The sequence below is a fragment of the Phyllobates terribilis genome, unplaced genomic scaffold, assembly GCF_046119375.1.
Source record: "Phyllobates terribilis strain yellow unplaced genomic scaffold, ASM4611937v1 Scaffold_5__5_contigs__length_657084704, whole genome shotgun sequence".
Taxonomy (NCBI): Eukaryota; Metazoa; Chordata; class Amphibia; order Anura; family Dendrobatidae; genus Phyllobates; species Phyllobates terribilis.
The window spans coordinates 7685330-7712927 of record NW_027362765.1 but is presented as its reverse complement, the minus strand read 5'-3'; the positions used below and the strand labels follow the sequence as shown (position 1 = coordinate 7712927).

The 27598-nt window shown below is 45.5% G+C and overlaps 2 protein-coding genes and 1 pseudogene across 2 annotated transcripts in view; all 3 read left to right on the top strand.

The window, feature by feature from the left end:
• Positions 1-17187: 17187 nt before the first annotated feature.
• The window catches only part of LOC141271727 (uncharacterized), a 390989-nt gene continuing 380578 nt past the window's right edge, over positions 17188-27598 (top strand). Inside the window, exon 1 of the mRNA XM_073681822.1 lies at positions 17188-17295. Coding sequence (XP_073537923.1) covers positions 17270-17295 — 26 coding nt within the window. The 5' untranslated portion in view covers positions 17188-17269. The remainder of the gene's footprint in view (positions 17296-27598) is intronic.
• Positions 19563-27598, top strand: part of LOC141271726 (uncharacterized) — a 236708-nt gene continuing 228672 nt past the window's right edge. The window contains exon 1 of the mRNA XM_073681820.1: positions 19563-19610. The gene's annotated coding sequence lies outside the window, so the exon portion shown is untranslated. The remainder of the gene's footprint in view (positions 19611-27598) is intronic.
• The window catches only part of LOC141271734 (uncharacterized), a 32482-nt pseudogene continuing 30423 nt past the window's right edge, over positions 25540-27598 (top strand).

Genomic DNA, 27598 nt, shown 5'->3' with positions numbered 1-27598 from the left:
ACATGTACATGTCTCCAGAAATGCAGCACTTCAGGGCTGTGTGTGTGGCCCCAGCACGGAAAGTGTGTGTCTGTGTCTGTTTGTGTGACCTCAGCACCAAAGGGATGTGTGTCTGTGACCCCAGCAATAAAGATGTGTGTCTCTATGGCCCCATCAATAACGGGGTGGCTGTGTGATGGTTTGTGTGTCCCTGCACTAATGGGGTGTGTGCTTGTTTCCTCAACACCGCAGCACTAAAGGGGTGTGTGCACGTGTGTTTGGCACACGTGTACATGTTCCCTGAAATGCAGCACTGAAGGGCTGTGTGTGTGGCCCCAGCACTGAAGGTGTGTGTCTGTGTCTGTTTGTGTGACCTCAGCACCAAAGGGATGTGTGTCTGTGACCCCAGCAATAAAGATGTGTGTCTCTATAGCCCCATCAATAACGGGGAGGCTGTGTGATGGTTTGCGTGTCCCTGCACTAAGGAGGTGTGTGCTTGTTTCCTCAACACCGCAGCACTAAAGGGGTGTGTGCACGTGTGTTTGGCACACGTGTACATCTCCCCTGAAATGCAACACTGAAGGACTGTGTGGGTGGCCCCAGCACTGAAGGTGTGTGTCTGTTTGTGTGACCTTAGCACCAAAGGGATGTGTGTCTGTGACCCCAGCAATAAAGATGTGTGTCTCTATGGCCCCATCAATAACGGGGTGGCTGTGCGATGGTTTGTGTGTCCCTGCACTAATGGGGTGTGTGCTTGTTTCCTCATCACTGCAACACTGAAGGGGTGTGTGCACGTGTGTTTGGCACACGTGTACATGTTCCCTGAAATGCAGCACTGAAGGGCTGTGTGTGCGGCCCCAGCACTGAAGGTGTGTGTCTGTGTCTGTTTGTGTGACCTCAGCACCAAAGGGATGTGTGTCTGTGACCCCAGCAATGAAGGGCTGTGTCTCTATGGCCCCATTAATAAAGGGGTGGCTGTGTGATGGTTTGTGTGTCCCTGCACTAATGGGGTGTGTGTTTGTGTCCTCAACACTGCAGCACTGAAGGGGAGTGTGCACGTGTGTTTGGCACACATGTACATGTCTCCAGAAATGTAACACTGAAGGGCTGTGTGTGTGGCCCCAGCACTGAAGGTGTGTGTTTGTGTCTGTTTGTGTGACCTCAGCACCAAAGGGATGTGTGTCTGTGACCCCAGCAATAAAGATGTGTGTCTCTATAGCCCCATCAATAACGGGGAGGCTGTGTGATGGTTTGCGTGTCCCTGCACTAAGGAGGTGTGTGCTTGTTTCCTCAACACCGCAGCACTAAAGGGGTGTGTGCACGTGTGTTTGGCACACGTGTACATCTCCCCTGAAATGCAACACTGAAGGACTGTGTGGGTGGCCCCAGCACTGAAGGTGTGTGTCTGTTTGTGTGACCTTAGCACCAAAGGGATGTGTGTCTGTGACCCCAGCAATAAAGATGTGTGTCTCTATGGCCCCATCAATAACGGGGTGGCTGTGCGATGGTTTGTGTGTCCCTGCACTAATGGGGTGTGTGCTTGTTTCCTCATCACTGCAACACTGAAGGGGTGTGTGCACGTGTGTTTGGCACACGTGTACATGTTCCCTGAAATGCAGCACTGAAGGGCTGTGTGTGTGGCCCCAGCACTGAAGGTGTGTGTCTGTGTCTGTTTGTGTGACCTCAGCACCAAAGGGATGTGTGTCTGTGACCACAGCAATGAAGGGCTGTGTCTCTATGGCCCCATTAATAAAGGGGTGGCTGTGTGATGGTTTGTGTGTCCCTGCACTAATGGGGTGTGTGTTTGTGTCCTCAACACTGCAGCACTGAAGGGGAGTGTGCACGTGTGTTTGGCACACATATATATGTCTCCAGAAATGTAGCACTGAAGGGCTGTGTGTGTGGCCCCAGCACTGAAGGTGTGTGTTTGTGTCTGTTTGTGTGACCTCAGCACCAAAGGGATGTGTGTCTGTGACCCCAGAAATGAAGGGGTGTCTCTGTGACCCCATCAATAAAGGGGTGGATGTGTGATGGTTTGTGTGTCCCTGCACTAATGGGGTGTGTGTTTGTGTCCTCAACACTGCAGCACTGAAGGGGAGTGCGCACGTGTGTTTGGCACACATGTATATGTCTCCAGAAATGTAGCACTGAAGGGCTGTGTGTGTGGCCCCAGCACTGAAGGTGTGTGTTTGTGTCTGTTTGTGTGACCTCAGCACCAAAGGGATGTGTGTCTGTGACCCCAGAAATGAAGGGGTGTCTCTGTGACCCCATCAATAAAGGGGTGGATGTGTGATGGTTTGTGTGTCCCTGCACTAATGGGGTGTGTGTTTGTGTCCTCAACACTGCAGCACTGAAGGGGTGTGTGCACGTGTGTTTGGCACACGTGTACATGTTCCCTGAAATGCAGCACTGAAGGGCTGTGCATGTGGCCCCACCACTGAAGATGTGTGTTTGTGTCTGTTTGTGTGACCTCAGCACCAAAGGGATGTGTGTCTGTGACCCCAGCAATGAAGGGGTTGTGTCTCTATGGCCCCATCAATAAAGGGGTGGCTGTGTGATGGTTTGTGTGTCCCTGCACTAATGGGGTGTGTGTTTGTGTCCTCAACACTGCAGCACTGAAGGGGTGTGTGCACGTGTGTTTGGCACACATGTACATGTCTCCAGAAATGCGGCACTTAAGGGCTGTGTGTGTGGCCCCAGCACTGAAAGTGCGTGTCTGTGTCTGTTTGTGTGACCTCAGCACCAAAGGGATGTGTGTCTGTGACCCCAGCAATAAAGATGTGTGTCTCTATGACCCCATCAATAACGGGGTGGCTGTGCGATGGTTTGTGTGTCCCTGCACTAATGGGGTGTGTGCTTGTTTCCTCATCACTGCAACACTGAAGGGGTGTGTGCACGTGTGTTTGGCACACGTGTACATGTTCCCTGAAATTCAGCACTGAAGGGCTGTGTGTGTGGTCCCAGCACTGAAGGTGTGTGTCTGTGTCTGTTTGTGTGACCTCAGCACCAAAGGGATGTGTGTCTGTGACCCCAGAAATGAATGGGTGTCTCTGTGACCCCATCAATAAAGGGGTGCATGTGTGATGGTTTGTGTGTCCCTGCACTAATGGGGTGCGTGTTTGTGTCCTCAACACCGCAGCACTAAAGGGGTGTGTGCACGTGTGTTTGGCACACGTGTACATATCCCCTGAAATGCAGCACTGAAGGACTGTGTGTGTGGCCCCAGCACTGAAGGTGTGTGTCTGTTTGTGTGACCTCAGCACCAAAGGGATGTGTGTCTGTGACCCCAGCAATAAAGATGTGTGTCTCTATGGCCCCATCAATAACGGGGTGGCTGTGTGATGGTTTGTGTGTCCCTGCACTAATGGGGTGTGTGCTTGTTTCCTCATCACTGCAACACTGAAGGGGTGTGTGCACGTGTGTTTGGCACACGTGTACATGTTCCCTGAAATGCAGCACTGAAGGGCTGTGTGTGTGGCCCCAGCACTGAAGGTGTGTGTCTGTGTCTGTTTGTGTGACCTCAGCACCAAAGGGATGTGTGTCTGTGACCCCAGCAATGAAGGGCTGTGTCTCTATGGCCCCATTAATAAAGGGGTGGCTGTGTGATGGTTTGTGTGTCCCTGCACTAATGGGGTGTGTGTTTGTGTCCTCAACACTGCAGCACTGAAGGGGAGTGTGCACGTGTGTTTGGCACACATGTATATTTCTCCAGAAATGTAGCACTGAAGGGCTGTGTGTGTGGCCCCAGCACTGAAGGTGTGTGTTTGTGTCTGTTTGTGTGACCTCAGCACCAAAGGGATGTGTGTCTGTGACCCCAGAAATGAAGGGGTGTCTCTGTGACCCCATCAATAAAGGGGTGGATGTGTGATGGTTTGTGTGTCCCTGCACTAATGGGGTGTGTGTTTGTGTCCTCAACACTGCAGCACTGAAGGGGTGTGTGCACGTGTGTTTGGCACACGTGTACATGTTCCCTGAAATGCAGCACTGAAGGGCTGTGCATGTGGCCCCACCACTGAAGATGTGTGTTTGTGTCTGTTTGTGTGACCTCAGCACCAAAGGGATGTGTGTCTGTGACCCCAGCAATAAAGATGTGTGTCTCTATAGCCCCATCAATAACGGGGAGGCTGTGTGATGGTTTGCGTGTCCCTGCACTAAGGAGGTGTGTGCTTGTTTCCTCAACACCGCAGCACTAAAGGGGTGTGTGCACGTGTGTTTGGCACACGTGTTCATGTCCCCTGAAATGCAGGACTGAAGGACTGTGTGGGTGGCCCCAGCACTGAAGGTGTGTGTCTGTTTGTGTGACCTCAGCACCAAAGGGATGTGTGTCTGTGACCCCAGCAATGAAGGGGTTGTGTCTCTATGGCCCCATCAATAAAGGGGTGGCTGTGTGATGGTTTGTGTGTCCCTGCACTAATGGGGTGTGTGTTTGTGTCCTCAACACTGCAGCACTGAAGGGGTGTGTGCACGTGTGTTTGGCACACATGTACATGTCTCCAGAAATGCGGCACTTAAGGGCTGTGTGTGTGGCCCCAGCACTGAAAGTGCGTGTCTGTGTCTGTTTGTGTGACCTCAGCACCAAAGGGATGTGTGTCTGTGACCCCAGCAATAAAGATGTGTGTCTCTATGACCCCATCAATAACGGGGTGGCTGTGTGATGGTTTGTGTGTCCCTGCTCTAATGGGGAGTGTGTTTCTGTCTTCAACACTGCAGCACTGAAGGTGTGTGTGCGCGTGTGTTTGGCACATGTGTACATGTCCCCTGAAATGCAGCACTGAAGGGCTGTGTGTGTGGCTCCAGCACTGAAGGTGTGTGTTGGTGTCTGTTTGTGTGACCTCAGTACCAAAGGGATGTGTGTCTGTGACCCCAGCACTGAAGGGGTGTGTATCTGTGACCCCTTCAATAAAGGGGTGGCTGTGTGATGGTTTGTGTGTCCCTGGACTAACGGTCTGTGTGTTTGTGTACTGAGCACTGCAGCACTGAAGGGGTGTGTGCACGTGTGTTTATTGTATGTGTATAGAGGTGAGTGTGTATTTCTGTCTGTGTGTTTGTGTGTGTATGTATGTGTGTGTTGAAGTGAGTGTGTATGTGTGTGAATGTTCATGTATGTATTAAAGGTAACCCATCACTTCATTTCAGGCCCCTAAACCACCACCATTGTGAAATACCACTGTGTAATGAGTTTATAAAGATGCCCCTGTATAAATCATTCATTTCTGCATTGTGTAGAAAACGAGCTTATAATGAACCAACAGTTTATACAAGGACATATTTATTATTCTGTTGGTGCCTTGGTGGTGATTTCATTCCCAGTCCCCTTAAAGGGTTATTTGGGACTTAAGAATTGATGACCTATCTGTAAGATAGCTCATCAGTATGAGATCGGAGGGTCTGACACCTGGCGCCCCCACGATCAGCTGAAATCTGCTCCGGCAGGTGCCAGACACATGATAAGCATACTTGATAGGACGCTGCTTCTGGTCTATAGGACGCACACAATACTGAGCAAGATTTTTTGTTGTTAAAAAGTGCGTCATATAGTCTAGAAAATACAGTTAATGACGGTCACTCTTTAACTAAGAAATGCATCTTAACTTATGAAGGACTATATCCGTCATAATTCTGCTCCCCGCATTTCTTGCAGGCTCACACGCCGAGTCTGCATCTTTCTCGGCAGATGATGGCTGTGTTATTCAGCAATCATATGCCTCTAACAGTCGCAGGTTGAGCGGAGCTCTGCCCACGACAGTTAGCCTATTAAATCTTGCTATCAGTGTGTGACAGCGGCATTTAATGTGCGCCAGCAGGGGGTGCACCATTCCATCTCTTCATTGGCGCACCCGTGACTTGATCACTGAAGATCCCTGTGTCTGTCATCACTGGATTCCTGTGACAGCCAGCCTGTTGCTAGTGTTCATAGGAGACCGTGATTTCTGCTATATATAGCAATGCTGTATATAGCACAAGCAATCAGATGATTGCAGGTTCAAGCCCCCTAAAGAGACGAAGAAATACAGTGAAAAGTAAAAAAAATTAAAAAAGTATAAAAGTTCAAATCATCCCAGTTTTCCCCCCATTAAAAATTAAGAAATATAAAACATTTAAACAATACACATATTTGGTATCGCTGCGTTTGTAAAAGTCAGATCCATCAAAATCTAAAATAAATTAATCCATTTAGTAAACGGCGTAACTAGAACATTACATAAAATGCCAGAATTACAGATTTACAGTCGTTGCAACAAGAAAAAAATATATAATAACAGACAATCAAAACATTGATCTTTAGTCACTGGCTTCAAGGGTGACATCATGACTGCAGCTCTGCAGCCAATCACTTGGCTCAGTGGGCCACGCTGACAGAGCTTCTAAGCTCAGTGATTGGCTGCAGCAATGATGTGTGCTGAAGTTGAGCCATCACCCCTGCAGCCTGTCACAATAGAGCACAGGAAGCGCTGAAGATCCAGAGCTGGAGCAGCAGGAGAAAGTAAAGCTCTGTGTGTTTTCTCTACCACTGGGAACCTCCTATATATTACATAAAAACATTCCTGAAAACCCCTTTAATCTGACTTTATAGAAAAAGTCTATATCCGGCTACTGTCCTCCCCTCATGAATCACAAAATATGCCAAGTGTGAACAGCTCCTGCCCCCAAATGAGGACTTGCAGGCGATCAGTTGATAGTCGGGGGTCTGGCAGTGAACCCCCTCAGCAATCAGCTGTGTTTTGCTGGACGTAGCGGCCTCTCCAGGACACATGTGGTATTACATGGAGCTCTTTCAGAATAATATGTAATATGTAATACATGATATCTTGAAGTCTTCCAGAAGAAGATATTGGCAGACAGGTAATGACTTATTACCTACCAGCCATTGTCTCCTTTATCACTCGCTAGTTCTTATACACATTTGGATGATTTCACATCTTCGTTGGAAGCCGTATTAGGAACCTCCATCGCAGATTTTATCATACAGGACGAGTTCTCGCTATTTGGCCATTGTTCACATGACGTAAGCCTATGTTATACACAGCAATATGCAGCAGGATACACGAGATCCAGGGAAACATCCGATCGCCAGAAATGGGGTCAGGAAGGAATTTTTTTCCCCCCTGAATCAGAATTCTTTTGGGGGGGTTTCTTTGCCTTCTTCTGGATCTCTGGGTCCCAATGACTCTCAGGTGGTCCCCAATGACCGCAGCTCGTTTTTTGGTCTCCACCGGGGCCAATCTGAGAGTGACTGTGACCATAGTTTAATTTCTTAAAGGACCAGTAATATTTTCATTACAATGTTGCTTATTGCTATTTCAATAAAAAAAATTTATTTTATATATATATATTGTTTTGTGTGTTTTTTTTCCTGGATTTCACCTTACACAGTGAGAATGATAAGAGTAATCACAAAATATGGGGGCTCCATACACAGAGAGAACTCTGGTACCAAATTCCATGACAATTGTTCTGGGGTTCAGTCTGTGATGGAGCAGTAACATTGTATCCAGGACGTCGTACACACCATGGTACAGAAAGAAGACTGAAGAACGGGACGCAGCCGCAGAATACAGGAGACACAGGGGCTTGTGTAACAGTAAAAAACAGGAAAGATGTTCAACAAGTGGCCGGGGGGCTCCAGGACCAGACCAGGAGGGAGGCCTCAGTCATCAGTGGCCAATATTCGCATGAAGTGGCCACATTTACCAACCGTTCTGCAGCCACTCGTTACCTTTGTCCAACACCTCCGTCGGTCCTTGCAGTTATTAGGCCACCACTGAAATGCTTTTCTGACTACACACAGACACGTACATAGAAACCGTGCATGCCGCCATCACCGGACACAACCAGAGTCCTGGTCCAGACCAGTGGCCTTTCCAATTCAAGTCTACTTGGGTTTAACCAAGGGTCCTGTCTCTAAGAGAACCATGTGCTTGCCACTTGGAACAGCAGTAATACAGTAACACCTGGTTAATATTCTTCGGGCACAGAGATGCACAGACAGTGAACCCTCTTAAAAAGAAGAATTGGACTGACATTCCTTAAGCAATAAGTACCCACACAATCGGAGGGACAGATTGCTAGCCCTTGCTGCACCATGGTGTATGCCCAGTGGTGGCCACTCTTAGTCTAAGTTGGCTCTTCAGATTGCATGGTGATAAAGAACCTGAGAGTCATATACCTTCAAGAAAAAGATCTCATAAGGACACGTCGCCTTGAATTGTGAAGAACACAATAATGTTTTCCATACAATTCTATTGTGTTCTATTCAGGATATATTAAAAAAAAGTCTGGTCCTTAGAAGTTATAAAATGAGGTCAATACAACCTCAGGTGAACAACACATCACAAATTACACCAGGTCATCGAATATTTACCAAAAAATAGACTGAAATGCAGAAACAGGGTGTGAAAGATTAAAGGGGTTGTCCAATGAAAACAAGCTCCAATCTACAGGAACCCTCATCCCCTTTAGATTGGAACGGTGGTCCGCATGCTAAAATGCTGCTCCATTCATTCTATATGAGGCGGCCATGAAGTGCGCCCGACTTTTTTGGACGGATGAGACAGAGTGGCCTTACAGAGAAGGGTCCTTGGATTGGAGGCCGAGTTACGGACCCCAAAGCAGCACTGAATATGATGTACTAGTGGGAGTCATCAGTGCAAGGGTTCAAGGGCGCCAGTAGTGGAAGACATAGTGCGCGAAACCGAAGAACAAGTAAGCAGACCTGCTGATCAGCACTGCAGTGCCGAGGCCGAGTTATGGTGAAATAGGGAGCGACAGTGCGCCTCACCAGTCCTGGAGTATATTACAGAGGAAGGATACTGTGTGGAAAATGCCTCATACTGTAAAGGAAACCTCCAGAACACTTTGTGCCCCCCGATATCCCTTGTATGCCGGGACGTTGCTAGGGTCCTAAAAGATCAGGGGCCAAAGCCCCAAAGTAGGTGTTTCCCCATACAACCTCCCCGCCACTTAAAAGAGGACCTATACATATATAATTACAGTACACCATTGTTGCTAACCTAAAATACACAACTGAAAGACCAATATTCCCAAAATTACTTCTATACAAGGCAATAATAATCCCGCTACACAATGCCCTCTACCATCAACACTACACAGTGAGTACATAGTATTATATGACCATTGCCTCTACATAAAAAACACACTGTACAAAGACCATCTGACTTCTCACATTTCCAGCACCGTCCCCATCTATTCCCACCCTGCACAACCTCCCCATGCTGCCTGCTCTTCCGACGTGGAATAGGAACCTCAATACTTCAAAAATTATGTCATTACTATGATTACCCTCCACCAATTAATGCTACAAAGACTGTGTGCCAGATAGAGGGGACCTATAAAAATAATAGCGCCCCATAGAAAGTAGTAAAGACCCCACTGTGCTACCTAGCAAGTAATAATGCCAGATATGCTCTTATGAAAGTTTCAATATCTGAAGTGTTCCCTCCAAGCAACAAATACCGTTGAGTATCCCCTTTAAGTAATAATGCCCCCTTAAAGACACAATCAAACTACACCCAACTACAAAGTTCTTCTTCAAGTCTATGGACGATGATTTCGGGGTGGGAAAAGAATAAATTTCTGATGATGCACCCATTTAAAAGAAATAATGTCCTGAGTGCCCCCATAGCACCCTGTATATTGTATGATAGTCCCACAGCTCACTACACACTGTATGATGGTCCCCACAGCTCCCTATGCACTGTATGATGGTCCCCACAGATCCCTACACACTGTATGATGGTCCCCACAGCTCCCTACGCACTGTATAATGATCCCCATAGCTCCCTATACCCTGTATGATGGTCCCCACAGCTCCGTATGCACTGGTATCATGGTCCCCACAGCTTCCTATGCCCTGTATGATGGTACCCACAGTTCCATATGCACTGTATCATGGTCCCCACAGCTCCCTACGCTCTGTATGATGGTCCCCACAGCTCCCTATGCACTGTATGATGGTCCCCACAGCTCCCTATGCACTGTATGATGGTACCCACAGCTCCATATGCACTGATATCATGGTCCCCACAGCTCCCTACACTCTGTATGATGGTCCCCACAGCTCCCTATACACTGTAGGATGGTCCCCACAGCTCCCTACACACTGTATGATGGTCCCCACAGCTCCTTAGATACTGCACGATGGTCCCCACAGATCCCTAGACACTGTATGATGGTCCCCACAGTTCCCCCATGCACTGTATGATGGTCCCCATAGTTCCCTATGCATTGCATAATGGTCCCTACAGCTCCCTATGCTCTGTATGATGGTCCCCACAGCTCCCTATGCCCTGTATGATGGTCCCCACATCTCCCTATGCACTGCATAATGGTCCCCACAGCTCCCTATGCACTGCATAATGGTCCCCACAGCTCCCTATGCACTGTATGATGGTCTACACAGCTCCCTATGCACTGTATGATGGTCTACACAGCTCCCTATGCATTGTCTGATGGTCCCCACAGCTCCCTATGCACTGTATGAAGGTCTCTACAACTCCTTATAACTGGCATGATGGTCCCTACAATAACCTATATCCTGTATAATGGCCCTCACAGCCCCATATATACAGTACTGTATGATGGCCCCCGCAGCCCAATATATACTGTATGATGGCCCCCACACCCACTTGTACACTATATTATGGCCCCTACAGCTCCCTTTATACTGTATGATGTCCCCACAGCCCCTTATAAACTGTATTCTGGCACCCACTCCCCATTTTATATAATATGATGGCCCCACTGCCCCTTATATATAGCATGATGACTCCCATAGCCCCTTATAGTATGATGACACTCACACCCCTTATATATACAGGTGCATCTCACTAAATTAGAATATCATTAAAAAGTTTATTTATTTTAGTTCTTCAATGCTGAAAATGAAACTCATATATTCTATAAAGTCATTACAATCAAAGTGATCTATTTCACGTGTTTATTTCTGTTAATGTTGATGATTATGGCCAGGGGAGCACATAGAAATCATGAGACCCCATAGCAGAAGCTCTAATTGGACCCCCGCACCAAAAAAATAAAGAAATATTTGTCTGTGTCACAGAAGAGCCGATCTCACAACTTTCCAGCCTTTACTTCGCTTTTCTAATTTTCCTCCTACTGAAGTCCTAGATCCCTCTTTCATTGCTCCCATGAAGTATGATGCCAATAAAAGTGCCCCCAAACACAGTATGATACCCCCATGGTGCATTCCTCCACATTATCCTCTACATGAACAGTATAATGACCTTATTGTACCCAACTTCAACTCCCAAGGCAAAGTATGGTGACCCTAATACAGTATGATTCCCCCAACTGTGACTCCCACACAGCCCCCCATACAGTATAATGGGCCTACATACAGTATAATGGCCCACACTAGCCCTCCAAACAGTATAATGGCCCCACACAGCCCTCCAAACAGTATGATGGACCCCACACAAACCTTCACACCGTATAATTGCTTTCATACAGTATAACGGCCCCCCACATAGCCCTCAAAATATCATAATGGCCCCACATAGACTTCCATATAGTATAATATGCCACCCATAATCCTCCATATAGTATAATGCACCCTCCAAAATCCTCCATATAGTATATTGCACCCCCCACAATCCTCCATATAGTATAATGAACTTCCCATGGTCCTCGATAGAATATAATGCACTCCCCATAGTCCTCCATACAGTATATTTCACACCCCAAAGGGTAAAATGCAGCCCCCATATAGTATAATGCACCACACAGTCCTGCAGTATTATGGGCACCACGTACTCACTGATTTTAAAATACCGTATGTTTTAAATAAGACGACCCGAGTATAAGCCGAGGCCCCTAATTTTACCACAAAAAAACTGGGAAAACGTATTGAGTTGAGTATAAGCCTAGGGTAGGAAATGCAGCAGCTACTGGAAAATTTCACCATCCTAGTATGTATGGCACCCCTCATCCCCCAGTCCTGGTACATATGGCACCCCTCATCCCCCAATCCTGGTATGCATGGCCCCCTCATCCCCCAATCCTGGTATGTATGGCCTCCTCATCCACAAATCTTGGTATCTGTGGCCTCCTCATCCCCCAATCTTGGTATGTGTGGCCTCCTCATCCCCCAATCCTGGTATGTATGGCCTGCTCATCCCCCAATCCTGGTATGTGTGGCCTCTTCATCCCCCAATCCTGGTATGTGTGGCCTTCTCATTCCCCAATCCCCTGGTATGTGTGGCCCCCTCATCCCCCCAATCCTGGTATGTATGGCCTCCTCATCCACCAATCTTGGTATCTGTGGCCTCCTCATCCCCCAATCTTGGTATGTGTGGCCTCCTCATCCCCCAATCCTGGTATGTGGGGCCTCCTCACCCCCCCAATCCTGGTATGTGTGGCCCCATCACTGCACACTGTCTGTCATCACTGTATTCCTGTGACAGCCAGCCTGTTGCTAATGTTCATAGCAGACCGTGATTTCTGCTATATATAGCAATGCTGTATATAGCACAAGCAATCAGATGATTGCAGGTTCAAGCCCCCTAAAGAGACGAACAAATACAGTGAAAAGTAAGAAAAAAAATGAAAAAAGTATAAAAGTTCAAATCATCCCAGTTTTCCCCCCATTAAAAATTAAGAAATATAAAACATTTAAAAAATACACATATTTGGTATCGCTGCGTTTGTAAAAGTCAGATCCATCAAAATATAAAATAAATTAATCCATTTAGTAAACGGCGTAACTAGAAAATTACATAAAATGCCAGAATTACAGATTTTCAGTCGTTGCAACAAGAAAAAAATATAAAATAACAGACAATCAAAACATTGTATATACCCCAAAATGATATCAATATAACCATCACTTTGTGGTGCAAAAAACTAGCCCTCACGCAGCCCCATTCCCGAAAAATGAAAACGCCGCGGCTTTCGGATCTCGGAAAGTGGCGACACAAGCAAATTATTTTTATTATTTTTTTTTACAAATTTCAGAATTTTTTTTTCATCACTTAAATATAAATCCTATAAATCGTCACTTAAGTAGAACAGATGAAGCTTTACTACCTCCTGCTCCAGCTCCAGCACTTCACCGCTGCCGCTGATCTTTAGTCACTGGCTTCAAGGGTGACATCATGACTGCAGCTCTGCAGCCAATCACTTGGCTCAGTGGCCCACGCTGACAGAGCTTCTAAGCTCAGTGATTGGCTGCAGCAATGATGTATGCTGAAGTTGAGCCATCACCCCTGCAGCCAGTCACAATAGAGCACAGGAAGCGCTGATGATCCAGAGCTGGAGCAGCAGGAGAAAGTAAAGCTCTGTGTGTTTTCTCTACCACTGGGAACCTCCTATATATTACATAAAAACATTCCTGAAAACCCCTTTAATCTGACTTTATAGAAAAAGTCTATATCCGGCTACTGTCCTCCCCTCATGAATCACAAAATATGCCAAGTGTGAACAACTCCTGTCCCCAAATGAGGACTTGCAGGCGATCAGTTGATAGTCGGGGGTCTGGCAGTGAACCCCCTCAGCAATCAGCTGTGTTTTGCTGGACATAGTGGCCTCTCCAGGACACATGTGGTATTACATGGTGCTCTTTCAGAATAATATGTAATATGTAATACATGATATCTTGAAGTCTTCCAGAAGAAGATATTGGCAGACAGGTAATGACTTATTACCTACCAGCCATTGTCTCCTTTATCACTCGCTAGTTCTTATACACATTTGGATGATTTCACATCTTCATTGGAAGCCGTATTAGGGACCTCCATCGCAGATTTTATCATACAGGACGAGTTCTCAGCCATCAGCTATTTGGCCATTGTTCACATGACGTAAGCCTATGTTATATACAGCGATATGCAGCAGGATACACGAGATCCAGGGAAATATCCAATCGCCAGAAATGGGGTCAGGAATGGTATGTGTGGCCTTCTCATCCCCCCAATCCTGGTATGTGTGGCCCCCTCATCCCCCAATCCTGGTATGCATGGCCCCCTCATCCCCCAATCCTGGTATGTATGGCCTCCTCACCCCCCAATCCTGGTATGTGTGGCTCCATCACTGCACACACAAAAAATAAACACTTATACTCGCCTTCCTTCCTCACCTCTGCTCCAGAGCTGCTGTGTTCTGTCTGCCAGCAGCTCATGTTGGTATCTGAGCAGCGCGCGCTCTCAGTTGTCGAGGTGAGCTGCTGCTGCTGCCGGCATATTCACTTCTCTCCACACCGGGACTATGAGCGTTGACAAGCGTGAATATGCATTCTCTTTAGTAGCGGGCACTGTAAGCAGGAGCCACGGCTCAGCGCTCCTCCGTGCCCGCTACTAAAGAGAATGAATATTCCCTCTTCTCCACGCCCATGGAAGTGGAGAAGAGGGAATATTCATGTCCCTTTAGCAGCGGGCACACGTGGTAGCTACAGCAGCCGCTACTGGGTGTACCCGCTCCTCCGCCGCCGCAGCCTGCCACCCCCCCCCCCAATACTCACCTATCCTCCTCGCTCCCCCGAGGCTCACGGGCCCCATAGCAGTGGTGTGGCCTGCCACCATTGGCGGTACGTCACTGATTATGGCTTACAGCCAATGAAATCACAAAAGTCATTATCTCAGTAAATTAGAATACTTTATAACATCAGCCTGAAAAATGTTTTTAAAATCCGAAATGTTGGCCTACTGAAATGTATGTTTAGTAAATGCACTCAATACTTGGTCAGGGCTCCTTTTGCATCAATTACTGCATCAATGCGGCGTGGCATGGAGGCGATCAGCCTGTGGCACTGCTGAGGTGTTATGGAAGCCCAGGTGGCTTTGATAGCAGCCTTCAGCTCGTCTGCTTTGTTGGGTTTGGTGTCTCTTATCTTCCTCTTGACAATACCCCATAGATTCTCTATAATAGATTCTCTATGGGGTTAAGGTCATTTGAGTTTGCTGACCAATTAAGCACAGTGATACTGTTGTGTGTAAACCAGGTATTGGTACTTTTGGCAGTGTGGACAGGTGCCAAGTCCTGCTGGAGAATGAAATTTCCATCTCCAAAAAGCTTCTCGGCAGAGGGAAGCATGAAGTGCTGTAAAATTTCCTGGTAGACGGCTGCGCTGACTTAGGTGTTGATAAAACACAGTGGACCTCCACCAGCAGATGACATGGCTCTCCAAGCCATCACTAATTGTGGAAACTTCACACTAGACCTCCAGCAGCTTGGATTGTGGCCTCTCCACTCTTCCTCCAGACTCTGGGACCTTGATTTCCAAAGGAAAATTGGAACTCTGGGACCTTGTGGATGGTGTCAATGACTGCCTTCTTGGCATTTGTCAAGTCAGCAGTCTTCCCCATGATTGTGGAGCCTACTGAAACAGACTATGTGACATTTTTAAACACTTAGGAAGCCGTTGCAGGTGTTTTTTGTTCATTATTCTAATTTACTGAGATAATAACTTTAGTGTTTTCATTGGCTGTAAGCCATAATCCTCTACATTAACAGAAATAAACACTAGAAATAGATCACTCTGTCTGTAATGACTCTATATAATATATGAGTTTCACTTTTTGTATTGAAGAACTGAAATAAATTAACTTTTTGATGATATTGTAATTTAGTGAGATGCACCTGCATATGATGACTGTTGCCCCCAGTGGAATATATGCGGTGTCTATTTTGGGATATTTTAGTATACTCATGATGATACTATAGACAGCCATTATACCTGGAATGGCCCCTTCCTTGCGTGCCTTGCTTTTTTTCGCTTACATGTCTAACAATCACATATGTGTTGTGTCCCTTCCCCCATCATCCTATTCTTCTATTGCTGAATAAATATGATAGATTTTATACTCCCTGGACTCCTTTGATGGTCTTTTACCCTGCGGGGTTTTCTTTCATATATGGACTCACTGTGTGGTGGTGATGGTAGAGGACATTGTGTAGCAGGATCATTTTGGCCTTGTATAGTAGTAATTTTGGGAATATTGGTCTTTGTATAGTGTATTTTAGATTAGTAACAGTGGTATACTGTAATTATATATGTATAAATCCTCTTTTAAGTGGCAGGGAGGTTATATGGGGAAACATGTACTTTGGGGCTGGGGTCCCTGATCTCTTAGGACCCCAGCAACGCTCCTGCACTCGGGAAAAGCAGGGTCTGGAGACCACTTTAATATGATCATTTTACGGATATGACGCCAAAGAAACTAATGAAGTGCTTTGCAAAGTGCCATAATTTTCACAATTCTGAAAATAAATTGTAAGTTTAGTTCCACTATAAGTGATGTTAATTCTGTTATGAGAGCTAACCTTCCGAGACAATTTATCACTGCGGTGTGTGAATTGTCACATTAAGCTTTGCTACATCTATACATAGTGAAGTTCAGGATCAAAATGCTGCAGGTCCCATCTCTGCTACAGAACGATCCCATGGAAATAAAGCTGATCATTTTATCAGATGGGATCATTAGAACTTACCTGGTTGGATCCTTTGTTTCTGGTGGTTTCTTTCCCAGGTCGTCATTAAGGCCCTTTACAATAAGCTCCAAAAACTCATCGGACTTTCTGAATCTTTCAAGCGTTTTCTCCATCACAGAAAGGACAGAAAGGAGGCGCTTATCCTGGCAGAGGAGAATCACAGATATATTGTTCTACATCTTCAGATGTTTGGATTTATCTACAGACTAATGATTAATCTCGCATGAAGAATGATAATATTATAACAGATCACAATTTTGGGGTAAAATTATTCAATTTTAAAAAAATATATATATATAGCAATTACATTATTCTGACAAGAGCAATTTTTTGTTTTTTTCCTCCCTTTTTCCCAAAAAATATAACTTTGTTTTTTCATTAACAGACGGAGGGCTTGTGTTTTGTGGGACTAGTTGTTCTTTGGAATGAGAACATTCAATTTAGCACATAAAGTATTGAAAAATGGGGGAAAAAATCAAAGTAAGGTTATTATTTTTGTTTTCGTTACAGCATTGACCCGACGTGTAATAGATTTATATGTAATGAAAGATTGTACTTATGTCAATGCAGCAGAAACAAATATTGTTTTACGCTTTTTCTTTTTTATAGTTGGCCAGAAAACCGCAGAACCTTAAGCAGAAAATGACATGAATGAGACCATCTGCCCGGCTTGTACCGGATCCGGGGGTGTTACGTACAAGGCGAAGCTCCCAGAATAAGGATTTGCTTCATTTTGGTGCAGAGTTTCTAGTAGTTTCTGGTTACTACTGTTACAGGCAGATGCCGTCTGCATAATACAGCCAGCACCGCCTCAACCCCTCCATGCATGTGGACCCCGGCACAAACACTCAGGTCCATCCTTTTATGCTAAGACATTAATAATTCTACAATTATCACACACAACTTATATACAGAAACCCCCCAACCGTCCCCGATCCAATGGGACTGTCCGGCTGTCGCTGGAGGTCGGGACCATGTCCTGACGAGCTGTGTTCTGTCAGGACAGTCTGTGTAGTACAAGAATGTCTCATGCCGAGCTGCTGTGATCGCTCCTGGAGAGGGGCAGCATCCGCTCCGCACACCTCGAACACACACGGCTCCGCTCCGTACGCCTCGTACACGCGCGGCACCGCTCCGTACACCTCGTACACACGCGGCTCCGCTCCGTACACCTCGTACACGCGCGGCTCCGCTCCGTACACCTCGCACACGCGCGGCTCCGCTCCGTACACCTCGCACACGCGCGGCTCCGCTCCGTACACCTCGCACACGCGCGGCTCCGCTCCGCACACCTCGCACACACACGGCTCCGCTCCGCACACCTCGTACACGCCCGGCTCCGCTCCATACACCTCGTACACACGCAGCTCCGCTCCGCACGCCTCGTACACTCCCGGCTCCGCTCCGCAGGCCTCGTACACGCCCGGCTCCGCTTCGTACACCTCGTACACACACGGCTCCGCTCCGTACGCCGCGTACACGCCTGGCTCCGCTCCGTACACCTCATACACGCGCTGCTCCGCACGCCTCGTACACGCCCGGCTCCGCTCCGCACACCTCGTACACGCGCTGCTCCGCTCCGCACGCCTCGTACACACCAGGCTCCGCACGCCTCGTACACACGCGGCTCCGCTCCGCACGCCTCGTACACGCGGCTCCGCTCCGTACGCCTTGTACACGCGCGGCTCCGCTCCGTACGCCTCGTACACGCGCGGCTCCGCTCCGTACGCCTCGTACACGCGCGGCTCCGCTCCGTACGCCTCGTACACGCGCGGCTCCGCTCCGTACACCTCGTACACGCGCGGCTCTGCTCCGTACACCTCGTGCACACGCGGCTCTGCTCCGTACACCTCGTGCACACGCGGCTCTGCTCCGTACACCTCGTACACACGCGGCTCTGCTCCGTACACCTCGTACACACGCGGCTCTGCTCCGTACACCTCGTACACACGCGGCTCTGCTCCGTACACCTCGTACACACGCGGCTCTGCTCCGTACACCTCGTACACACACGGCTCCGCTCCGTACACCTCGTACACACGTCTCCGCTCCGCACGCCTCGTACACACGCAGCTCTGCTCCGTACACCTCGTACACACGCGGCTCTGCTCCGTACGCCTCGTACACACACGGCTCTGCTCCGTACGCCTCGTACACACGCGGCTCTGCTCCGTACACCTCGTACACACACGGCTCCGCTCCGTACACCTCGTACACACGTCTCCGCTCCGCACGCCTCGTACACACGCAGCTCTGCTCCGTACACCTCGTACACACACGGCTCTGCTCCGTACACCTCGTACACACGCGGCTCCGCTCCGTACGCCTCGTACACACGCGGCTCCGCTCCGTACACCTCGTACACACGCGGCTCTGCTCCGTACGCCTCGTACACACGCGGCTCCGCTCCGTACACCTCGTACACACGCGGCTCTGCTCCGTACGCCTCGTACACACGCGGCTCTGCTCCGTACGCCTCGTACACACGCGGCTCTGCTCCGTACACCTCGTACACACACGGCTCTGCTCCGTACACACGCGGCTCTGCTCCGTACACCTCGTACACACGCGGCTCCGCTCCGTACACCTCGTACACACACGGCTCTGCTCCGTACACCTCGTACACACGCGGCTCCGCTCCGTACGCCTCGTACACACACGGCTCTGCTCCGTACACCTCGTACACACGCGGCTCCGCTCCGTACGCCTCGTACACACGCGGCTCCGCTCCGTACACCTCGTACACACACGGCTCCGCTCCGTACACCTCGTACACACGCGGCTCTGCTCCGTACACCTCGTACACACGCGGCTCTGCTCCGTACACCTCGTACACACACGGCTCCGCTCCGTACACCTCGTACACACGTGGCTCTGCTCCGTACACCTCGTACACACGCGGCTCTGCTCCGTACACCTCGTACACACGCGGCTCTGCTCTGTACACCTCGTACACACGCGGCTCTGCTACATCCACACTGTAAACCCCTCCTGACCCCACACATAAACTTCAGCTCATCCAGCACCATGACAACCAGCACAGCAGAGTCCTGCATCCACTGAGGCCCCTGATCATGTGACCTCTGACTCCTCCCCTCCTGTGACCTCATCACTGCTCCTGTGCGCACAGAGCAGCCATATATGTGGTGGCGGCTCTGCAGGTGGAGGTATGTGGAGACCACCATTACTGGGCGCATTAACCCCTTCAGCACGGAGACTCTTTTGGGGTCTCTGTGTGGTGTGAACACTTGCACAGGTGTAGCTAGGTGTTCAGCTCCGGGGGGCGCAGTATCTGAGTGGTCCCTTACTGGTAACCCCTGATCATACTATGCTGGTGCAGCCTATTACTGGAGATGACCGCGCTGTAACTGAAAGAAAAATCTCCACAAAGTCCCACACTATTCCCGCCATACAGTGACATCTAGTGGTAGATCCCGGTCCTGCAGGACATATAGACTACAGCACAGTTACAGATAATCACAGCTGATGTTCTTTCTGATGGACTCGTTCACTTTTCCATCTTTCTCAGAAAGACATTGTGACTTCTCCAGCCAGGACTGATCTGCGGAGATTACAGCACAGACACATCTGACTCCTCACCACCGTCCCCATCTATTCCCAACCTGAACAATCTCCGCATCCTACTCGCCTCTCCCCCGCTCCCCTGCAGGGCATCGTCGTCTTCTGAAGACTGTAGCTGACTTCAGTGTCCAAGCAACGGGGGTGAACGACATCACTGCGATGCGCCCAGTCACATGCACGCCACCGTCACTGCTGGCCCTTGATTGGCCGGCAGCGTGTATTGTGGCACATGGACCTGGCAAGTTTGTGCTCTGTAATACCCTCCGGTGTCATTGTATTGAAGACACTGTGTCTGTGAATTCGCACACTCAATATCTTCAATAAAGCGGCGCCGTAATGCGGCATGCACATGCGCTGACTCTGGAAACAAATAGTGCAGGCTTCGGACAGAAGGACACAATCACCATTATATATATGTTACCAGTCTTGTATACACATGTATACAGCCGTTTCCTTTATTCATATGCACACACCAGTGCTACAAGCGTTTCTCACTAAATTAGAATATCATCAAAAAGTTAGTTTATTTCAGTTCTTCAATACAAAAAGTGAAACTCCTATATTATATAGAGTCATTACACACAGAGTGATCTATTATATAGAGTCATTACACGCAGAGGGATCTATTATATAGAGTCATTACACACAGAGGATCTATTATATAGAGTCATTACACACAGAGGGGTCTATTATATAGAGTCATTACACACAGAGGGATCTATTATATAGAGTCATTACACGCAGAGGGATCTATTATATAGAGTCATTACATACAGAGTGATCTATTATATAGAGTCATTACACACAGAGGGATCTATTATATAGAGTCATTACACACAGAGGGGTCTATTATATAGAGTCATTACACACAGAGGGGTCTATTATATAGAGTCATTACACACAGAGGGATCTATTATATAGAGTCATTACACACAGAGTGATCTATTATATAGAGTCATTACACACAGAGGGATCTATTATATAGAGTCATTACACACAGAGGGATCTATTATATAGAGTCATTACACACAGAGCGATCTATTATATAGAGTCATTACACACAGAGGGATCTATTATATAGAGTCATTACACACAGAGGGATCTATTATATAGAGTCATTACACACAGAGTGATCTATTATATAGAGTCATTACACACAGCGATCTATTATATAGAGTCATTACACACAGAGGGATCTATTATATAGAGTGATTACACACAGAGGGATCTATTATATAGAATCATTACACACAGGGATCTATTATATAGAGTGATTACACACAGAGGGATCTATTATATAGAGTCTTTACACACAGGGATCTATTATATAGAGTAATTAACACAGAGGGATCTATTATATAGAGTCATTACACACAGAGGGATCTATTATATAGAGTCATTACACACAGAGGGATCTATTATATAGAGTCATTACACACAGAGTGATCTATTATATAGAGTCATTACACACAGAGGGATCTATTATATAGAGTCATTACACAATGAGGGATCTATTATATAGAGTCATTACACACAGAGGGATCTATTATATAAAGTCATTACACACAGGGATCTATTATATAGAGTCATTACACACAGAGGGATCTATTATATAGAGTCATTACACACAGGGATCTATTATATAGAGTCATTACACACAGAGGGATCTATTATAGAGCCTCATTACACACAGAGGGATCTATTATATAGAGTCATTACACACAGAGGGATTTATTATATAGAGTTATTACACACAGAGTGATCTATTATATAGAGTCATTACACACAGAGGGATCTATTATATAGATTCATTACACACAGAGAGATCTATTATATAGAGTCATTACACACCGAGGGGTCTATTATATAGAGTCATTACACACAGAGGGATCTATTATATAGAGTCATTACACACAGAGGGATCTATTATATAGAGGCATTCCAGACAGAGAGATCTATTATATAGAGTCATTACACACAGAGGGATATATTATATAGAGTCATTACACACAGAGGGATCTATTATATAGAGTCATTACACACAGAGGGATCTATTATATAGAGTCATTACACACAGAGGGATCTATTATATAGAGTCATTACACACACAGGGATCTATTATATAAAGTCATTACACACAGGGATCTATTATATAGAGTCATTACACACAGAGGGATCTATTATATAGAGTCATTACACACAGGGATCTATTATAGAACCTCATTACACACAGAGGGATCTATTATATAGAGTCTTTACACACAGGGATCTATTATATAGAGTAATTAACACAGAGGGATCTATTATATAGAGTCATTACACACAGAGGGATCTATTATATAGAGTCATTACACACAGAGGGATCTATTATATAGAGTAATTAACAGAGGGATCTATTATATAGAGTCATTACACACAGGGATCTATTATATAGAGTCATTACACACAGAGGGATCTATTATATAGAGTCATTACACACAGAGGGATCTATTATATAGAGTCATTACACACAGAGGGACTTATTATATAGAGTCATTACAGACAGAGAGATCTATTATACACTGTCTATTTGCATGGTAAATTACATAGCCAAACTAAATTGGGAGGCACTAATTTACTGCATATATATTTCCAAGTGACTTTATATTTGCATAATTTCTTAAAGGGGTCTAGTGATAAAATGTCTTTATTGTAAATTTTTATTTCCATCCACCAAAGAACTGGCTACAAACTCCCAATTTACTTTGGCTATGTAATTTACCATGCAAATAGACAGCGTGTCTGAAACTGTTAACACATCAGGATGACAATCTGAGTGTCAGATATTAAAAGTAAAACACCCCTGTAGTTTGTGTGCGAAATAGCCATAGTAATAATAATAAAAAAAAAATCTTATTCCTATCAGGATTTGAAATCTAACACTGCAGCTTTAGAGACTGGTGCCTTACTATTGCGCTATCCAGTCAAGTGATACTAACTGATACCTTTTCTTGTCTTATGAGATCAACCATGAAAATACTCAGGATGACTAAAAGTCATTATGATTCTGAAGTTTGAAGTAAGTCACACATCAGACTCACACATCAAAATTAAATATCATTTGAATTTGGCTTGCTTTCAGTCTGTGCATAAGTCCCAATGAGTTTTAGACAAGTGTGCACTGAAAATAATGTAACCAAATAGAACTCCTATATTTTTACAGCTGAGTTTATAGTTCAGTGGTTAGTGCACTGGCTTTGGGACACAGAATTTTGGGGTCAAGTCCCAACAGCGAACAGTTAATTTTTTTTTATTATTATTATTACAGTTGTCAAAGTCACTTGTCAGAATCACTCGTCAAAATCACTTGTCAGAATCACTCGTCAAAATCACTTGTCAGAATCACTCGTCAAAATCACTTGTCAGAATCACTCATCAAAATCACTTGTCAGAATCACTCGTCAAAATCACTTGTCAGAATCACTCATCAAAATCACTTGTCAGAATCACTCGTCAAAATCACTTGTCAGAATCATTTGTCAAAATCACTTGTCAGAATCACTCGTCAAAATCACTTGTCAGAATCACTCATCAAAATCACTTGTCAGAATCACTCATCAAAATCACTTGTCAGAATCACTCGTCAAAATCACTTGTCAGAATCATTTGTCAAAATCACTTGTCAGAATCACTCGTCAAAATCACTTGTCAGAATCACTCGTCAAAATCACTTGTCAGAATCACTCATCAAAATCACTTGTTAGAATCACTCGTCAAAATCACTTGTCAGAATCATTTGTCAAAATCACTTGTCAGAATCACTCGTCAAAATCACTTGTCAGAATCACTCGTCAAAATCACTTGTCAGAATCACTCGTTAAAATCACTTGTCAGAATCACTCATCAAAATCACTTGTCAGAATCACTCATCAAAATCACTTGTCATGTTGGAACGTTCAAGTACGTCCCATGCGCAGCTTCCGGGCTGATGAGTGCAAATTTGCCTCCAGTATTTGCTGATAACGTGCTGCATTCATCTTTCCTTCAACTTTTACCAAGTTTCCTGTGCCTTTGTAGCTCGCACAATCCCAAAACATAAGCGATCCACCTCCGTGCTTTACAGTAGGAATGGTGTTCCTTTCATCATAGGCCTTGTTGACCTCTATCTAAATGTAATGTTTATGGTTGTGGCCAAAAAGTTCAATTTTGGTCTCATCACTCCAAATTACCTTGTTCCAGAAGTTTTGAGGCTTGTCTCTGTGCTGTTTGGCGTATTGTAGGCGAGATGCTTTGTGGCATTTGCGCAGTAATGGCTTTCTTCTGGCGACCATGCACCCATTTTTCTTTAATTGCCTCCTTATTGTGCATCTTGAAACAGCCACCCCGCTAGTTTTCATAGAGTCATGAATTACAGCTGATGTTATTTGTGGGTTTTTCTTTGAATCCCAAACAATTTTCCTGGCAGTTGTGGCTGAAATATTTGTTGGTCTACCTGACCATGGTTTGGTTTTTACAGAGCCCCTTATTTTCCATTTGTTATTCATAGTTTGAATGCTGCTGACTGGCATTATCAATTCCTTGGCTATTTTTTTTTGTATCCCTTTCTTGTGTTATATAGTTCAACTACCTTTTCTCGTAGATCCGTTGACAATTCTTTTCACTCACAATCCAGAAACGTCAGTGGCTGGATGAAAGATGCAAGAGTCTGTCTGGATCCCAGAAACTCACTCAGCTTTTATGCACACACACTGATTACAAGCACACAGGTTACAGGTGAGGATGTTACCTTTAGTTGCCATTCAAACCCATTTGTGTCAAATTCTGTGCATGTTATCAGGCCAAAATCACCAGGGTATGTGAACTTTTGATCAGGGTTATTTGGATGTTTTGGGTTGTCATAAAGATTTAAATGAGACGCGAATTAGCGTTATGGAAGATGAGTCTATGAGAAACATATTCAGCTACAGACTCCAAGGAAGAAACTGCTTGTTGTCTGTGGTCTAAAATATATAGGTTTTATTACTAGATGTAAAGAAGAAAACTAGATACTGTAAAATAATATATCTCCTCATATGTTTCCCTTATTATCTCCAGTAATTGTATTATCACACAGGATTTTTATAATGTTACATCGTCTCATCTTCTTCTCATTCAGGTCTCTACAATATCGGACCCTCTCAGTGAATATCTTCTATATAAGAGAATTTTCCTGATTTACCCATCAAGGATGGATATGGACAGAGACAAGATGGCGGAGAGGATATTACACCTCACCCTAGAGATCCTCTTCCGGCTTACTGGAGAGGTGAGAGATTCTGATGACGTCACATTACATCATTCTTATCTATGGGAATAACAGATGGACAGAACTGGAGAGGTGAGGACTCTGGAAATGTCTGGAGTGAGATTTATTAATGTGTCTCTCCATTACCAGGATTATACAGTAGTGAAGAAGACCCCTAGTGAGCGCTGTCAGGCACCTGTGTCTGAGGGATGGGGAAGACCCCTGAGCCCAATCACGGGGCCTCCACCTCACCCCCTGATACATGATGACATCAATGACCAGAAGATCCTAGAACTCACCTACAAGATGATTGAGCTGCTGACTGGAGAGGTGACACTGCTGGGAATGCTGGGACATTATACAGTAGTGCTATGGAGGGATCGGGGGGATGATGGTATCATTATATGTGTCAGGTTCCTATAAGGTGTCAGGATGTCGCCGTCTATTTCTCCATGGAGGAGTGGGAGTATTTAGAAGGACACAAAGATCTGTACAAGGACGTCATGATGGAGGTTCCCCAGCCCCTCACATCACCAGGTAATAGACAGGACTAAATACACACGGCCTATAATTATCTGTATGTAAAGAATGAATTCAGTCCCTGTATGTGTTTCCTCCAGATCGATCCAGTAAGAGGACAACACCAGAGAGATGTCCCCGTCCTTTTCTTCCACATGACTGTAAACAAGAAGATCCCAATGTTCCTCAGGATCATCAGGTAGATGGAAAGAAGGTGTCATGAGATCTCCCCTATGATGTGTAGACGGCTGTGAAGGTCTTGTGCTCAGTCTTGTTTTATCCACCAGTATTATATGTTTTATACTTGTGTAATGAGGACGGTGGAGATGGCAGGATTAGAGCTGATCATAGATGTGACTTCTTATCTGTTTGTGACTTTTACAATATTTGTTTCAGGGTGAAGATCTGACCCATATTAATACTACAGAGACATATGTAAGGGGTGATGAGCGGTGTAAAGAGGGGATTCCTACATATGACCACCCAGGTGAGTAGTAACCACTAAATGTAGAAAAGTCACAGATTCTTCTCAGTCACCGGCTGTGGCTGCTTTATAGGTCGTGTGATCACCATTTTTCCATTAAAGTACAACATTCTCTTCCACCGAAAACTGTTCAAATGACTTTGTGAATTATGAAAGCCCTTTTCTATAGAACTTACAACCTGGAGGATCCACCTCCCCCCTGGGATTAGGAGATGCTGACCTTTAACTGCCCAGATCTGTAAATCCATTCACTGCTCTGACAAATTATTATATATCTCCAAAACTTATATTTCCAAATTTCACAGACTAATCCAATTGGAGTAAATGGTAAAAATTAACTTTTATTTTTTCACGATTAAAACTAGAAATATAGTAGCAAAATGTAAAAATTATTGACTCAATGGTCCCAGAACTGAAAGTCAGCTAGGATATTAGTAGTAAAGAGTTTGTCACTCAAGATTATTGCAATATATATCAATTATGTTTGTTTAATCAGGATAATAGATCTTCCTACCGTTTCTATCTAACAGAACAATTTATTCAGGAGAACTGTGAATAAATTCACTGTGGTAAGCTTTAAAATTCATGAAGCCGACACATTGGCAGTTTCTCTTATCTTGTGCTTATAGCAGCAGTTATAGGATATTGAGAGATTCTCTTGCTTTATCCCTAATCTTTTCAGCAATCATATAGTACAATACACTGTCTCCTAGATAATGCCAATCATTAGAGCCTGTTAGCTGAACTTCTCATATTATAGCATTAGCGATGAGGATGAAGCTATCGTGATGGACGTCCATAGCTGCTGCTACTGTGGGGAAAATAAGTATTTGATACACTGCTGATTTTGCAAGTTTATCGTAGGTACACTTCACCTGTGAGAGACAGAATCTTAAAAAAAATCCAGAAAATCACATTGTATGATTTTTAAATAATTAAACTGTATTTTATTGCATTAAATAAGTATTTGATCACCTACTAACCAGCAAGAATTCTGTTCTCTCACAGACCTGTTAGTTTTTCTTTAAGAAGCCCTCCTACTCTGCACTCATTACCTGTATTAATTGCACCTGTTTGAACTCGTTACCTGTATAAAAGACACCTGTCCACACACTCAATCAATCAATCACACTCCAATCTCTCCCCCATGGCCAAGACCAAAGAGATGTCTAAGGACACCTGTAGACCTGCACAAGGCTGGGATTGGCTACAGGACAATAGGCAAGCAGCTTGGTGAGTAGTGATGAGCGAATTTATTCGAAATCCAATCTTACAACCTAAGGTTATGTGCCCTCAATGCAGAAACG